This window comes from Chelonia mydas, chromosome 20, assembly GCF_015237465.2.
Source record: "Chelonia mydas isolate rCheMyd1 chromosome 20, rCheMyd1.pri.v2, whole genome shotgun sequence".
In the NCBI taxonomy this organism is placed as follows: domain Eukaryota; kingdom Metazoa; phylum Chordata; order Testudines; family Cheloniidae; genus Chelonia; species Chelonia mydas.
This window is the reverse complement of record NC_051260.2, coordinates 7693540-7708874: the sequence shown is the minus strand read 5'-3', so window position 1 is coordinate 7708874 and position 15335 is coordinate 7693540. Positions and strand designations below refer to the sequence as shown.

At 62.6% G+C, this 15335-nt stretch overlaps 1 protein-coding gene and 1 long non-coding RNA gene across 2 annotated transcripts; one reads left to right on the top strand and one right to left on the bottom strand.

The window, feature by feature from the left end:
• Positions 1-839: 839 nt before the first annotated feature.
• LOC122463368 lies at positions 840-3372 on the bottom strand. The gene is made up of 4 exons (XR_006286645.1): positions 3326-3372; positions 2653-2729; positions 1647-1725; positions 840-934 (listed from the first exon to the last, which is right to left on the bottom strand). It is a non-coding gene; the product is annotated as an uncharacterized LOC122463368 (long non-coding RNA).
• A 441-nt stretch (positions 3373-3813) lies between these two features.
• On the top strand, positions 3814-14573 carry LOC119564324 (syntaxin-binding protein 2-like). Its single transcript, XM_043533163.1, is given in 12 exon segments — positions 3814-3822; positions 4955-5166; positions 5354-5438; positions 8711-8841; positions 8985-9092; positions 10025-10082; positions 10617-10682; positions 11385-11465; positions 11799-11952; positions 11955-12012; positions 13694-13851; positions 14387-14573. Coding segments are annotated over 12 exon segments (1200 nt in total). The 3' UTR covers positions 14467-14573.
• Positions 14574-15335: the final 762 nt, after the last annotated feature.

Below are 15335 nucleotides of genomic sequence, written 5' to 3'. Positions count from 1 at the left end.
TAAGGCACCGATTTTGCAGTGGGAGGGTGATTGATGCCCACCGGCGAGGGGTGGATTCGCCACCTCTGGGGGGTTTCAGAGCCAGCCTTTGCGGAAGAGGCTTTAGCCAAACGCAGGTAATTGGCTAAGTGCAGGGAGACCTGGGGGAAGTTCTGTGGCCTGTCGAACAGGACGTCGGATTGGATGATTTGATGGTTCCGTCTGGCTTTACACTAACTCCCACCTGTCTCTTCTTTTCGCTGCCAGTTGTTGCATTTTTAACATCCCAAATCCAGATTAGCGGCAGGCGGGGAAGGAAGAAGGCAGATTATCTGGTTTCATTCCCAGCAATTGAGTTAATTCGGTTTTAGGTCCAGATTTGGAAGGACTCATTCAATGGCGCTGGCTAAAGAGGCTTGTTCTAAGTGGCATGTGGCTGCATCGCATGGAGAGCTTTTGGTTCGGCTGCGGGGAAAGTTTAATGGCTTGTCGCAGTTTGGGGGCAGTGTGGTCTAGGAGTCAGGACTCCTGGGTTCTACCCTTGCCTCTGGGAGGGGAATGGTGTCTAGTGGTTAGAGCTGGGAATCAAGACTGTGGGAGGGGAGCATTCTCTAGTGCAGCAATTCTCAAACTATGGGGCAGGTCTCCCTGTGAGACGTGGAATCGCTGGCTTGCACCTGGTGGGGATGGTAGATGTATGGGAGTCCCTGCTGCCCTGTGCTGGCGTCAAACCCAGGCCCCCAGAAGGGAAAGGTTCCCCCCGCCGAGCCACATGAAACACGAAGGGTGGAGTGTCATACGTCACCGTCCACCCTGCGGCCCTGCTCCTCCAGAGCCCGGCCACCCCTCACCTGGCTCTCGTAGGGCAGGAAGGCCATGTTGATCTCCTTGAGGGTTTTGATGGCCTTGGTGATCCATGACTTCCTCAGCTCGTTGAACAGAGGCTCAGGACAGGCTGCAAGGCAAAGGCAGTGGGTGGGAGTGACAGGCACAGGGCTCAGGACCCTCAGCACAGCGCCAGCCCCCACGGACGGGGCCAGGATGGGCACAGCAGGGGCAGTAGCGCTGCACGCCTGTGGGGAACCTGGGCAAGCCAGCAGGGCCACACAGGAGTCAACGATGAGTCCAGCCCCCCCGAACCAGAGTCATGCCGGGTTCTCGCTTTCTGCAGCATCAGCAGCGAGGGGGAGCCACAATCCCTCCTACACAGCCCCTGCCTCACACCCTGCCCTCAGCGCCCCCGCAGGGCTGGGGAGTCTACAACTCAGGATGATGCACAAGGAGAAACAGGGACTTGGGCTCCCCCTGCCGCTGTAATGGGGAGAAGCAGATCTGACCCTGACACACTGGGTATTCTGGTGGTGTCCCATCCCCCCACCCCAGTTGGGACTGATGGAGCAATGCATGCAGGGAATGGTAGCCAGAGGCCACCTTTCTGGGCGCACCCTGCAGGTGTCTGTGAGCAATGCTGGCTGGAGGCAGGCCCGTGGGGGAGAAGGGGGGGAAGGGATAGGTGGGGTCGTTCGGTCTGGCCTGCATCCCCCTGCAGGAGGGCAGAGCGTAATCAGGGGGCTGCGCACTGGCCTGCCGGCAGAGAGAGACCCCCACCCCCAGGCTCCAGAGTGCCGCTGGCCAGGCTCCCAGCTGGGGGATCCCCCAATACTCACGGCTGAGGAAGAAGACGTGAGCTGCCTTGTAGTTGAAGGTGGGGGTGCCCTGGAAGTCATTGATCAGAGCCTGCACCGACTGCAAAGGGGGGAGAAGGGGGGTGTCAGGACCAGCCCCTGGGGACTCAGGGCCCAGCATGATGCCATCAGGAGGTGGGCTGGTTTTCACCCCCCTGGCTCTGGGCTCCCTCCCTGCCTGGAGCAGGGCTTTTGTCCATGTGCCCGGGACATCCTCAGGGCCCAGCCACGTCTCTCTCTGGCACACGAGTGTCCGTGCCCGGCCACAGATGGGGCCTGGCATTGGCCTTGATGCTGAACTAAGTGGGCTCTGAGCAGTGCCCAGGGAACAGCCGGCCGAGCAGCAATCCCAGGCAGCTGCCATCAGGGCCCTCTCCCTCCCCGGGCGCCAGGCTGGGCACCTGCAGCTTCGCCACGGCAGCTAGCCAGGCAGGGTGTTTGGAAGCTGTTCAGACCCCTCGACCGGCCATTGTGACAGGTGAGAACCTGGCTGCCCTGTCCCAAGTCCCAGGCCCCAGCTCGCAGTCCTCTCCTACAGCTCTCCCTCCGCGGGCAGCCCCTGCGGGTTCTGGGTTTCACCCTGCTCTGCCAGCGCCCCCTGCCCCTGGTCTCCCTCCACTCACTTCGCTGCTGCAGATGCAGGAGCCTCCTCCCCCACAGCCCCTGCTCCCTGAGCCTCTGCCTCAGCGACTCTCCTTCGCTTTGAGTCTCTGCTGAGGTCGCCTCTCTCCACCTGCTGCACCCGCCCACCCAGCCCCCACAGGACTGCACTGCGGAGAGGTCTGGGGGACAGTCTGTGCCTCACGTGGCAAAGAACACGAAGCCCAGCTCCGGGGAAGCAGCCTCTTGGGGAGCCCTGACTGGCCCCATTCCCATCCTGACGTTGTGCTGCGCATCGCCCTGGACAGCGCCACCTCCAGGCAGCACTAGGAGCTGTCCCGGGGTCTCCCCTGCTCCCCATCCAGCTGCCCCAGGCCCGAGCTCCTACCTTCTCCACTGGGCTGAGCAGGTAGATGGCCTCCAGGCTGGGGATTGGCTCCCGGCACTTGTTAATATCTTCCACAACTAGGAGAGAGCAGACACTGGGCGCGGGTCAGTGTGTCCTAGCCACCCGCCCCAGCCTCTCTCCACCGGGATGTGGGGAGGGGAAGCCAAGGGGCACAGCGATGTTCGCTGGCAGCAGGCCGGGGCGTTCCACAGGCTACAATGCAGTAGCCGCTTTGATGTGGGGCTGTGGATCTGCGATGCTGCCACAGTACGGAGCAGCGAGGGAACGTCCCTCTGTACTGTGCTGGGGGCACCCCGCTAGAGTGCTGGCTCAGCTCTGTGCCCCTCAACCCCAGGGCTCCTCCACCCTGGAGCAGGGAGCCAGCATTCCCCCTCCCCAGCCAGGACCCTGCCCACAGCATGGGGGAGGAGCAGCAAGGAGTTAACAGGAGTCTGAGAAAAGCGGGGAAGAGGCTCCAGGGGCTGAAAGCGCAGGGCTAAGGGAACCCGACCTGGCTGGGAAGGTACCAACAGCAAGGAGGGCATCTAGGGGGCTGCAAAGGAGGGAAACTAGATGCAAACGTGAATGTAGACAAGTCAACTCCCCGACTGTGAGGTGTATCCAAGGGGGAGGGGAGCCCTGGCGGGGGGAGCAGATGGGAGGGAGAGGCCACTCACGTGTGATGCCTTCGTCCACGATGTCGGACATCGTGCAACATGACGAGAGGATGCGCGTGCTGGGGTGGTCCATGATCAGCACCTGGGGTAGCGAGAGGGGAGTGTGCCACTTCGGATGAACTAGTCACTGCCCTGAGCCCAGCCGCCCACCATCATCATCCACGGCACAGCCAAGGGAGCAGAGCGACTGCTAACAGCAGAGCAGACAGCTCCCGGCCCAGCCCTTCCACAGCAGAGCAGCAGGGCCAGTACCAAGACTGCACTTGGCTGAGCTGACCGTGCTAAGGACTGCCGGGCTTTGGAGGAGCAGGGCCGCGGGGTGGACGGTGACGTACGACACTCCACCCTTAGTGTTTCATGTGGCTCGGCGGGGGGAACCTTTCCCTTCTGGGGCCCTGGGTTTGACGCCAGCACAGGGCAGCAGGGACTAGCTGGCTGCTCACACCCTGTGAGAGGTGGAATCGCTGGCTTGCACCTGGTGGGGATGGTAGATGTATGGGGGAGGAGGGCCCTGCCTCCCTGGCTTTACCAGCTCTTACTGATGGTTTATACCAGGCCTTCAAGACAGCCCAGTACTCCACACACCTGCCCTTTGCCCAACCACCCCATCCCCTCCGTGTGTCATCAGTGTATTTCCCCCCTCACGCCCCTGAGGGGCAGGGCTGTGTTGTCAGCCCTATTGCATTGATGGGGAAACTGAGGCACCGAGAGACATAAGTCTGGGCTACACGCAAAAGCTTTGTTGGTATGGGTTTGTTACAGGGACATGAGAGAAAAAATCCCCCCTGTAACTGATGCAGCTGTGCTGGCAGAGCCCCTGGGTAGATGCCGTTATGCTGGCAAGGCAGTCCTTTAGCCACTGTAGCTGATTTCATCTGGGGTACCGGTGCCAGCTGTGCCAAGAGAAGCTTTGGCTGGTATAAGCTGAGTGTCCGTCAGGAGGCTTTGCTGGCTCACCCGTCCCGTTGTGCCACAAACCCTTTGTGGGCCGATACTGTTTTATTGGTGTCCAAGCACGTTTGTCCCAAAGGCTCATTCTGTTCGGCCAGTGAAATAAGCAACAGCAGACGCGCCTTGATGCCGGGTTTGCCCGTGGCTATGCTGGGGCTTTCGCCAGACTAGAAGCGTGGCCAAGCCCCCTCCCGCAACATTGACTTCTCCAGGGCAGAGATACTCTCCTGAGGGCACCCGGGAGTCTGCAGCCACGTAAGGACCTGAACCTGGGGCATCTTCATCCCAGGCTGGTGCATGAATCTCTGGGCCACTATCCCTCTACCACAACAGGAGTGGCACTGGCAAAGGGATCTCTCCCTCACTAGGGGCTTGCTATGGCTCCGCCAGGCTGGCCTGGTCAGTTGCCCATCTTAAGGGCGTGGTGTGGGGCACAGCTGGCCTGGCTGCCAGCAGGTGGCACCAGCCCAGTCTTGGCCACTGAGCAAGTGAAGGGCACTACTATGGGGGATGGCATGCCTGGCAGGGCTAGTGCCATGGGGAGGAGGGTCAGAGCCGTGCCATCATTCGGGGGCAGTCAGGCCAGGAAGAGCATATCTGGGGTGAAGGCTGCTTTCCGCTGCCCATGGTCCGTCCCTGGCACCCCAGGCGCTGGAGGTTATGGGGTAAGTTAGCTGGAGTGTGGGGGGAACGCAAGGTGCCAGGGTCTGATCTCTGCCTCACCCCCACACCTGCAGGTGTACTCCCTGGACGGGCCCCAGACCTTCCACAACTGCTTCAGCCCCTTCCGCTCCTTGGACAAGAACAAGCAGATGGAGATGCTGGCAGAGCAGATTGCCACATTGTGTGAAACCCTGAAGGAGTATCCAGCCATCCGCTACAGGAGGTGAGTGTGCCCAGGGGGAGGGGTTACCCGGCCATCCCCTACAGGAAGTGAGAAGGGGTACCCAGCTATCCCCTATATGAAGTGAGTGTGCCCAGAGGGAGGGGGTACCTGGTCATCCCTTACTGGAAGTGCAGGTGCCCCTGCGGGAGGGGCTGTTTCTCACCCTTAGGGTTGGTCTTTGCTGCAGGGGCCATGAAGATAACTTCCACCTGGCACACGCTGTGCTGGCCAAGCTCAACGCATTCAAGGTAGACAACCCCAGCATGGGCAAGGTGAGCAAGCTGTGCCGGCCATGCCTCTGGGGGTGGGGGAGTGCATGAGAAGTAGAAGGAAGGAGGAGTGAATCAGAACCTCCTTGGAGATCCTGGCAGGGGGAAGGGTGGGGATCTAGACCCCCGTTGGAGATCCTGAGGGGTTGGCAGAACAATAGCATTCCCTGTGTGGCTGGACTAATGGCCCCAGCCCTTCTCTAATGCTGGCCATGGGCACATCTCAAAGTGCTCTGCAAAGGCCAGTGTCATTATCCTCTCGGTACAGATGGGGAAACTGAGGCACCAACCGGGGAAGTGTGTGCCCAGCACAGTCTCTCTTTGTTTATAAACAGGGCAGTTCAATCACAGAACTAAGCTTTGCACACAGAGCCTCTTCCACACCTGAACACTCCTGTCTGTGTGTGCTCCTACACCCATCACCATGGTATCGGAACCTCACTAATGAATTCAGCCTCCCAGGGGAGGCAGGTTGGCCTGTGTTACAGATGGGTAAACTGAGGCACACAGGGAGTCTGTCACAGCAGGAATAGAACCCAGCTCTCCCGAGCCTTAGCCACAGTCAGCCTTCGCCTGTAGGCTTCCCCCAGCTCCTGCCATCCCTGTCCCACCCCCAGCAGAAGGGAGCTGCAAACCCACCCTTCCCTGGATTCTCACACGGGAAACCCAGTAGCTCCTGTCCCCCTAGGAGAAGCAAAGTGATGTAAAATCCAAGGCCTGCCCAGATCTCTCCCTCCTGTTGCCTCTGCTCTTGCCTCCAGCCTTTGCCGAGATGCTGGGAGACTGTGCACCTGGGACCAACTGGGAATGTTTGTAATATCTTTTATGAATCTGATGCATGCCTCCGTTTCCCTATATATTTCATGGCTTCTCTGGCAGGGGGTGGAGGGGAAGGACTCTTGGGGAAGGTAAGAGTCGTGCCGGGGGCAGGGGGGTGTCACCTCCCTGTCTTGGTGAAATGAAGAGAATCCAACCCAGATCCGCCTGGGGGCCAGAAAGACCGTGCCGGCTCCAATGGCTCCTGGCTGGATGCTCCCAGCAGGGAACTGGAGCAGGGCCCCCAGCTCGAGAACACAGGGTTGGGAAGGTTTGAGCTGGGGGATAAGTGGGGGAAGCTGGGAGCTCTCGCCTGAGAACTTACCAAGGTCAGACCGAGGCCTGGTCTACATGAGGAATTGGGTCGGTGCAACTGCGTGGCTCGGGGGTATGGGAAAGGCGGCGTCACTGAAGCAGTGCAGCTGCTGTAGTTTTGAGTGGAGCCTGGCACACACCTGGCTGCCCAAACCATCTCCACAGGGAAGGGATTGACAGCATGCTTGTTAACCACTGGAGCTCCAGCCTACAGCCCCCGTCTGCCCTCCCCACCTGCAATTAGCAAAGATCAAAGTCCTGCTGGGGGCACACCCTGCTGCTATTACTCCCGTGAGTCCCCCCAGGGATATTCCTGAGGCTCTTGCGAAGCCTCCCTGTCACAGGTGTAAGCACTATCCCCATGTTACACAGGGGAAACTGAGGCATGGAGCAGCGTGCCAGGAGTAGGTGGCAGAGGCAGGAATAGGAGCCAGGAGTCCTGCCTGCCCAGCCCCCTTCAATAGAATCCAGACAGCACGCCCACTGCAGGGCAGGGAGTGCTGACTCAAGCCCCTGCTCTCAATGCAATGCTGGCTCCATGCAGCACAATCCCGGCTGGCCAGTCCAATGTGCCCCTGCCTTGCCAGCTGGCGCAGAAAGAACCCCAGGGTCTCTTGTAGCATGGCCTCTAGCAGTCAGGTCTCCAAAGCCACCCAGCCCGCAGTCCCAGTGCACTGTGGCCTTGTCTGCACTAGTCCCTCTTGCCTTGATGTTTCCCAGCTGCCAGCCCTGAGGGGTAGCTGGGACAGGCAGTGCTGTGGCACCCACCAGTGCACTAACCACCCCTCTGCTCTGGGCAGAGTGGGGTGACCCGGTGGTTACGCCAGCCCCCATCTGCACTCGGGGATCCCTCCAGCAGAGCCGAACTGGCAAAGGGTGTGAGCAGAGTCCCGTGGGAGGTGGGGGTGGGGGCTGGGCATAGCAACCCATCCAGGCTGGGTAGGGCTGGAGAGGAATGAAGGCGCCAGCTCTGGGTTCACGTCCCTGCTCTGCCACAGACTCCCTGTGTGACCTTGGGTGAGTCACCCAGCCCCTCTGGGCCTCCATCCCCCTCTGCAATAGGGTGACAGCCCTGCCCAGCCCCACGTGCATGGGGGGGCAGGATGCAGCAATGATAGTGCTACAGTGGTGGGGGCCAGATACTCCTCCAAGAGAGGCGCTTCCCCGTCAGCCTCAACCCATTTACCCAGAGGCTGTGGAGACCTGCCAGGCGGGTGGGTGGTGGCTGGTCCGACGTTCTGCTCCCGAGGGTGGCTGAAAATCAGGCCACGTACTGAGGTCAGACAGTTGGGGAAGCGTCAGGGACTGTATGTCCCCACCCCACCCACCCCCGACTGTCTGTGCTACCCAGCAAAGAGCAGACGCAGCCCCTTGCCGAGGTGCTCCTGGGTGGGCTTGGGTTCCACTGGGGCTGCTGGAGCCGGTGTCAGAGCCGTCTGCCATGAGAGCGCAGGGCTGGTCTCCTATCGCCACCTGCTGTGCAAAGAGGGCAGTGCGTGCTGATCAGGCAGGGAGCGAGGGCTGGGCCAGCCTCCCCATGATGTGGGTCTGAGATGCTGACCATTTGAGTGGTCTCTGTCCCACTGGATGCTGGGGGGCCACCCAGGCGGGGAGTGGGGAGCTAGAGCCTCATATGGGGTCCCAGCTCAGATGCAGGGTGGGGCATAGGGATAACGTCCCATTGTCCCCCTCTGGGACCTTGTATCAAAGAGTCTCTGGGCCTGGTGTTGGTTCATGATAGACTAGCCAGGCCCTTCTGGTGTAGTTCCCCCCGTCCCCACACAGCATATGGGGCAGGGGGCAATCGGGGGGCTGCCTTGTAAGGGGCATGCTCCCGCTGGTGGAGAGGCACGAGCAGAGAACGTGCTTGGGGGAGGGGGGCATTGCTATTTGCACGAGGGGCAGGTAGCCCGTCCCTGCAGGGTGGGGAGCTCTCCCTGCCGGTCAGGGCAGGACCCCAGGGCACGTCCCAGCTAGCTTGGGCGGTGTCTCTTGGCTTCCCCCTGGGGTTGGGGGCTGGGCCACAGAGAGGGCAGGTGGTGAAGTTTCAGGCCACCAGGGCCCATTGGATTGTGCCATGTAAGCCAGGCCAGGAACCCTCCGCCAGAGCAGGGGGTGACGGGTTTCTCTCTCCTTTGCCCCAGGGCCCCGACAAAGCCCGTTCTCAGCTGCTGATCGTGGACCGGAGCTTCGACCTGGTGTCCCCACTGCTGCACGAGCTCACCTACCAGGCCATGGCCTACGACCTGCTCAGCATCGAGAAAGACACCTACAAGTAGGGCCTGGCTGCCAGCAGGGGGCGCCCTGCATCCCTCCTCAGGCGGGCTGTGGGGGATGTGACCCAGGCACCTGCACTGCTCCGCAGCCCCCACACTGGGGGGAGGGGTGCCGCAGCCTGACCCCGTCTCCCCCCTGCAGGTACGAGACGATGGGCATCAGCGACTCGCGGGAGAAAGTGGCGCTGCTGGACGAAGACGACGAACTCTGGGTGCAGCTACGCCACATGCACATCGCTGACGTCTCCAAGTGAGCGCACTCAGCCCTGCCCCCTGACACACCCCTCGATGCCTCGCCCATCCACCGGACATGCCCCTCAGTGCCCCACCCAGGGCCGGGACCCATCCCCCCCGGGACACACCACTCCGTGCCCCACCAAATGCCAGGACACCCCCAGACACACCCCTCCGTGCCCCATCTAGTGTCAGGACCCACTACCCCCCCCCGGCTTTGGCACACCTCTCCCCTCCCCACCCAATACCAGGACAGCCCACCCCATTGACACACCCCTTCCCTTCTTTTCCAGTGCCAGGACTTCCCCCATCCTCCCCTTCAGATACACCCCTCCCCACCCTGGGGCCCCCTCAGACATACCCCTCCCCTTTCCTTCTCACCGAGTGCTGGAACCCCACTCCCCCTTGGATACACTCCTCTCCCACCCAGTGCAGGGACACCCCCCGTAACACACCCCTCTCCTGCTCAGTGCCAGGACTCCCCCTCCCCCTCCCACACAGTGCTGGAGCTTGTCCCTCAGACATACTCCTCTCTGAGTGCTGAGACCCCCTGGACCCAGCCCCTCTCCCCAAAGGACCCCTGAGTGCTCCCTTCCAGAGCCACTGTCCACATCTCCTCTCGGGGATCCCTCTGTACACTGTCTTCCCCTGATCCCAGGATCTCCCCATGCACCTCACAGCCCCTTGAGTGAGTCCCTCACTAACCTCCTACTGGGCCTGCCACTGTCCCCAGGCCCCCCGAGCAGGGTGCCAGGAGCCCCCAGAGGTGCACTGAACTCTGCCTTGGGGTAACTTAGGAAGAGGGGGTCCCCCCGCCTGTCTGAGGCTCTCGAGGCAGAGAACCCTGGTGCCCGTGGGGTGGGGCTCCATCCCCTGTAGCATAGGACATGGCACCCCCTACCTCAAAGGCAGTGCCTGGATCCGTCCTGACCCCTCTCCCTGCTGCAGGAAGGTGATGGAGCTGCTGCGCACCTTCTGTGAGAGCAAGAGGCTGACCACGGACAAGGTGCGGTGGGGGCTGGGGGGAGCGATTGGGAGTCCGGGATGGGGGGACCCATCCCACTGCCACTGATGGGGAGGAGAATCTATCCTGCTGCCCCAGGAGGGGTTGGCGGGGGCGGGGGCTGTCCCATTGCTCTCAGGGTTTGCCTGTAAAGGGCTAAGAGGTGTATATGGAGTCCCCTGCCCCCCAGCCAGAGCTCTGGAGCTCCCCACAGTGGGGGAGGGCAGAGGCCCATGGGGTAGGGTCAGACAGCAGGATCGGGGCCGCGCATGGAGAGCTGCAGGGAGCCAACGCTGGCATCTCCCCGGCCCGCTGCCACTTTACACCTCGAGGGGCACTCGGGTTGCGGGGCTCCCGTCTCGTTCCAGCTGGCCTGGGAAGGGCAGGTCTAACCTAAGCCGCAGCCACGCGTGGCCTGAGTGACCCGCCCTGGCACAAGTGGCTGGGCTGCTGCGGCTGTCCCCAGGCGAGGCCTCTGCCCTGCAGGGGGCTCCGTGTGCTGGGAGGGGCTGGGATCTCACCACCGCTTCCCTCCAGGCCAACATCGAGGACCTGTCCCAGATCCTGAAGAAGATGCCCCAGTACCACAAAGAGCTGAACAAGGTAACGGGGCTGGGGCTGTTAGTGGGCGGGGGGCAGGGCATTCATTGGGGCTGATGGGAGGGGCAGGGTGCTCTGTGGGGCTGGTTAGGGACAGTAGGGACTCTCCTGGGGGGCAGGGCACTCTGGGGTACTCCGCTTTACTGCCTGATGAGAGCTGCTGACCTGTCCGGTCGGGCAGAACCATTTTCCCCCCAGGTGCTGTGTGGCACCATGGGCAGCAGCCTGCCTGTCAGTGCCCAGAGCTGCCACGTTTGCCCCACCAAGGGCAGCCCTTGGGTAACGCCCGTGCCCTGCTGCTGCAGCTCTCGGGAGAGGGCCTTGGTGGGCTTCCAAACCAGCCCGTTGGAGCCCCTCCTGGTGCCACTGGGCCATGTGCCAACAGAAAGCTCCTGGCCACTGGCACAGGTACCCCGACACCTGCTGGTCTCCAAGCCCCTAGGCTTGTGGTGACTAACAGAGAAGCCGTGGGCTGTTTTGGAAGCTGCTCCCTCCTCCTGATCCTCCCCTCCCGCTGCCCCGCTCCACCCCAGAGGTGGCTGCATATCAGTGCTGGGCAAAACAATCCCTATATACTCGGCTTCTACAGCCGATTGGGACTGCCGCTCTGGCTGAGGGGCCCTCCTTGTGGGTTGGGGGGTTCAGGTGCTCTGGACGAGCCGGTGATGCAGTAAACTCCCCCCGTGCCCTGGTCTCTCCCCGCAGTACTCCACGCACCTGAACCTGGCCGAGCACTGCATGCGGCACTTCAAAGGGACGGTGGAGAAGCTGTGCAGCGTGGAGCAGGTGGGTCTGTGGGCAGAGCCTGGCTTGGGGGCAGAGTCTGGCTCATGGTCTCAGCCTGGAGAGAGGGGTCTCAGACCCGCAGGTTCGCTGGAGCCAGGGCCAGCCCCCCCATGCAGCACCGGGGATGCAGAAGGGGGACATGGGGCTCGGGTTACTCCCTGGGGGCCCATTGCTCACCCAGGGGGAGCTGACTCCAGGGAGGAGGGGGCCCTGGCACAGAGGATAGGTGAGTTGTGGGTCGTGGGGCCGTTGTGTCTCCCATCCTGCTGCGGGGGCGGGAGGAAGCAGAGCGGCCTGACCTGGGCCTTGTGTGTGCGCCCCCTCCCCCCACAGGACCTGGCCATGGGAACGGACGTGGACGGGGAGAAGATCAAGGACCCCATGAAGATCATCGTGCCCGTCCTGCTGGACCCCAGCGTGCAGGCCTACGACAAGATCCGCATCATCCTGCTCTACATCTTCCTGAAGAATGGTAACGCCACAGGCCTGCCGGGGGAGCACGGGGGGGCCTGCTGCTGCAGGGGGCATTCCTGGAGGCAGGGCCCAGGCCTGTGGGGCTGGGGGGGAATAGCACTGCTCAGACAGGCACGCCCCCCAGCCATGTAGGGCGCCTCCCGGCCAGCCGCTTCCCAGGGCCTGTGTCCAGCCTGGCTCTACGGCCCTGTCTCCCCTCTGCCCACCTCTCAGTGCCTGCGAGCCTGCCAGTGTGCTGTGCCCACGCTCCGCACTGCCCCCTGGGGTCGGACCTGGCGGCCTTTGCTCCCTGCTGCTGCCTTCCAAGCAGTGTCCGCCCTCCACGCTCCCTCAAGCCCGTTCTCTGCAGGAAGGGGGGATGGAGAGACACACATGGAGCAGCCCCCCAGCCCGTTCTCTGCATGGAGGGGGGATGGAGAGAAACACACCTGGAGCAGCCCCCCGGCCGTTCTCTGCAGGGAGGGGAAATGGAGACACACACCCGGAGCAGCCCCCTGGCCCGTTCTCTGCAGGGAGGAGGGACATCCCTCTCTTCCTGCAGGCTGCTCAGATACCATGTTCTGTCTCTGAGCCTCCTGCAACCAGTCCCCTGCCCACCCCTTGTGTCATCCCTGTACCAGCTCCCTGCTTCTTGCTGCATCCAGCCCCTTCCCCCAGCTTACCAGGGTCTAGGAAACCTCCCTGTCCCTGACACTTGGCACAGTCCCTCTTCCCCCATCAGTTCCTGCCCCTTGCTGGCTTGGTGGGGCAGGGCCCTGCTCCGGGGCCCTTCCTGTAACCCTGCTCAGGCACTCCCCATGCCCATTGCCCAGGCCAGGGTGCCCTCATGGGGCTCCTCTGGCTGCCTGGCTGCCCAGTTTCCTGGCCAGGGGGTGCTGTGGAGTTGCCAGGCCCCCCCATCTGCACTAAGCAGCAGTAAATGGTTTGGGGGGGCAGGGGTGGGGCACGTTGCCCTCCCTCCAGCTCAATGCCTCACAGCCTTAAAGAGCCAGGCCTCAGCTCTGACATTGCACCTGACTGGCCGCAGAAGGGGAAGCCCAGATCAGGGGGACAAGGGCTCCCATTGCACTGCCAGGGGGAACTAGAGAGACCCCTGACCCCAGCGCCCGAGAGAACCTGTGGAGGGAGGAGCAGCAAGAACCTAAATTTGATCATTAACTGCATGGGGTCCAGTGGGTTAGAGCAGATGGTGCTGGGAGCCAGGACTCCTGGGTTCTACCCCCAGCTCTGGGAGTGCAGTGGGGTCCAGTGGGCTAGAGCGGGTGGTGGGAGCCAGGACTCCTGGGTTCTATCCTCAGCTCTGGGAGGGCAGTGAGGTCTAGTGGGTTAGAGGGGGGGCTGGGAGCCAGGACTCCTGGGTTTACCCCCAGCTCTGGGCGGGCAGTGGGGTCTAGTGGGTTAGAGGGGAGCTGGGAGCCAGGACTCCTGGGTTTACCCCCAGCTCTGAGCGGGGTGGGAAGAGCAGGATCTCAGGATCTGATTGGGGAACTAGGACTCCTGGGGCCACGGACTCATGTGCCTGGGCTGTGGGTGCATCCCAGGGGTGCTAGTGCTGACCTGTCTGTCCCCTTGCAGGTGTGGACAACCGAGCCTCCTCCAGGCCCTGCCCTTCCATCTGGCATTCCCTCAGTGAGCCCCTGGTATCCACACTGCCCCTCTCTCCCCCCAGCCCCTGCTTCAGGCAGTGCCCACCCCTCCACCTGGCATTCCCTCAGCGAGCCCCTGGTATCCACACTGCCCCTCTCGCCCCCCAGCACCCGCTTCGGGCATTGGCACAAGAACAAGCCAGCGGCCGAGTACCGGACGGGCCCGCGCCTCAGCATCTACGTGCTGGGTGGGCTGTCCATGTCTGAGATGCGCTGCGCCTACGAAGTGACCCCGGCCACCAAGGGCAAGTGGGAGGTGGTGATCGGTGAGTGGGGCGAGTCCTGGGGGGAAGGGCGGCTGGAATGCCCAGGTCAGGGACAGTTGGGACCCTCTGAGAGGGGGAGACCCTAGAACTGCCTGCCCAGCACCCACAGGGGGCCCATGCTACCCTCTGTCCTCCCGCACCCGGGGGCCTGGGAACAGATGTGCTTGCCCCACATGGCCTGCATCTAGCCGCCTGATCTCCTGGCCCCTGGTTCCCCAGGCCTCTCATTGCCCAGGGAGCATGTGTGGGGGCCCAGTCAGACACCCCAGTAACACCCATAGAGATATGGCTCACCCCCTGCACACACCCCTCTAAGACCCAAGGGTGAGGAACACTGTCAGCGCGTGGATTCTTGCCTGGCTGTGCAGGGTACAGCGGCACGAGGGGTGCGGTGCCAGGCCACGGGGGGTAGGAGACAGTCCCTCCCCCCCTGCACTAGAGCAGGGTCCAGCTGCCAGGATGGGGGTGATGGTGATGCCAGCCACATACCTGCCCCACTGTGCCCACCGCTGCCAACCACCTCTCTCTCCCCCAGGTTCCAGTCACATCCTGACCCCCAAGCGCTTCCTGGATGACGTCCAAACCCTCAACCAGCTAGACCCCGAGGAGGCCTAGAAGCAGCCCCCTCCCCCCAGAGACTCTGCCCCCCACAGCTTGCTGCCCCCAGCTCCACCTGCTCTTCTCAACAAGGCACCTTCCCCCCTACTCCTGGCTGCGGTGTCAGTTCTTGGGCGGGGGGAGGACTCCCAGGCTGCTTGGCTGTTCGGGCAGGGGGCAGGCCAGGCTTCCTCCCTCTGGCACAGCCTCTAGGGCTGTTACCCTTTGTGCCCCGTGGCCACCCTGCCCCCGATGGGGTAGGGGGAGAGTCCGGCTCCATTATCTACCAGCTTCAGCCATTCCTACCTCCCCTGCCGGGGACCCAAAGCACAGCCCCGCCCCACCCCCTCCTGTCACCCTCTGCCAGCATATGCGGGGGGGGGGGGAAGAGCAGCACGGCTATTGCAGGCAGTTGGGGAGGGCGGGGGGCTGGAGGGCACTGACTTGGCCATGCAGCCATGGGTTGGGGCCTGGGCTGAGCCAGGTTTGGCGCAGGGATGGCCTGGCTGGGTGCGCCCTGTTTGTGATCAGCTGGGCCTGGCCTAGGCCTTGTCAGGCTAGCACCCCTTCAAGCCCAGTGCCCCTGGCTGGTTCACGGAAGGGGTGGGGAGGGCAGGCGTCTGCTTCCCAGCCCAGCTAGGGGATGCCCTGGGTAGCAGACAGGCAGAGGGAGAAAAATGACATGAAACCTCAATAAAGGGCACCAAGAGCAGGAGTGACTCGCATGGAACCCAAGAGTCCTGCCTCCCAGCCACTGATCTAACCCTTGGACCCTACTCCCCTCCCAGAGCTCAGCAGAGAACCCAGGTGTCCTGCCTCCCAGAACCCCCTGCTCTGCCCATCCTTCTCTCCCCTCATACTCCTGCTAATAATTGCACACGCAGCCT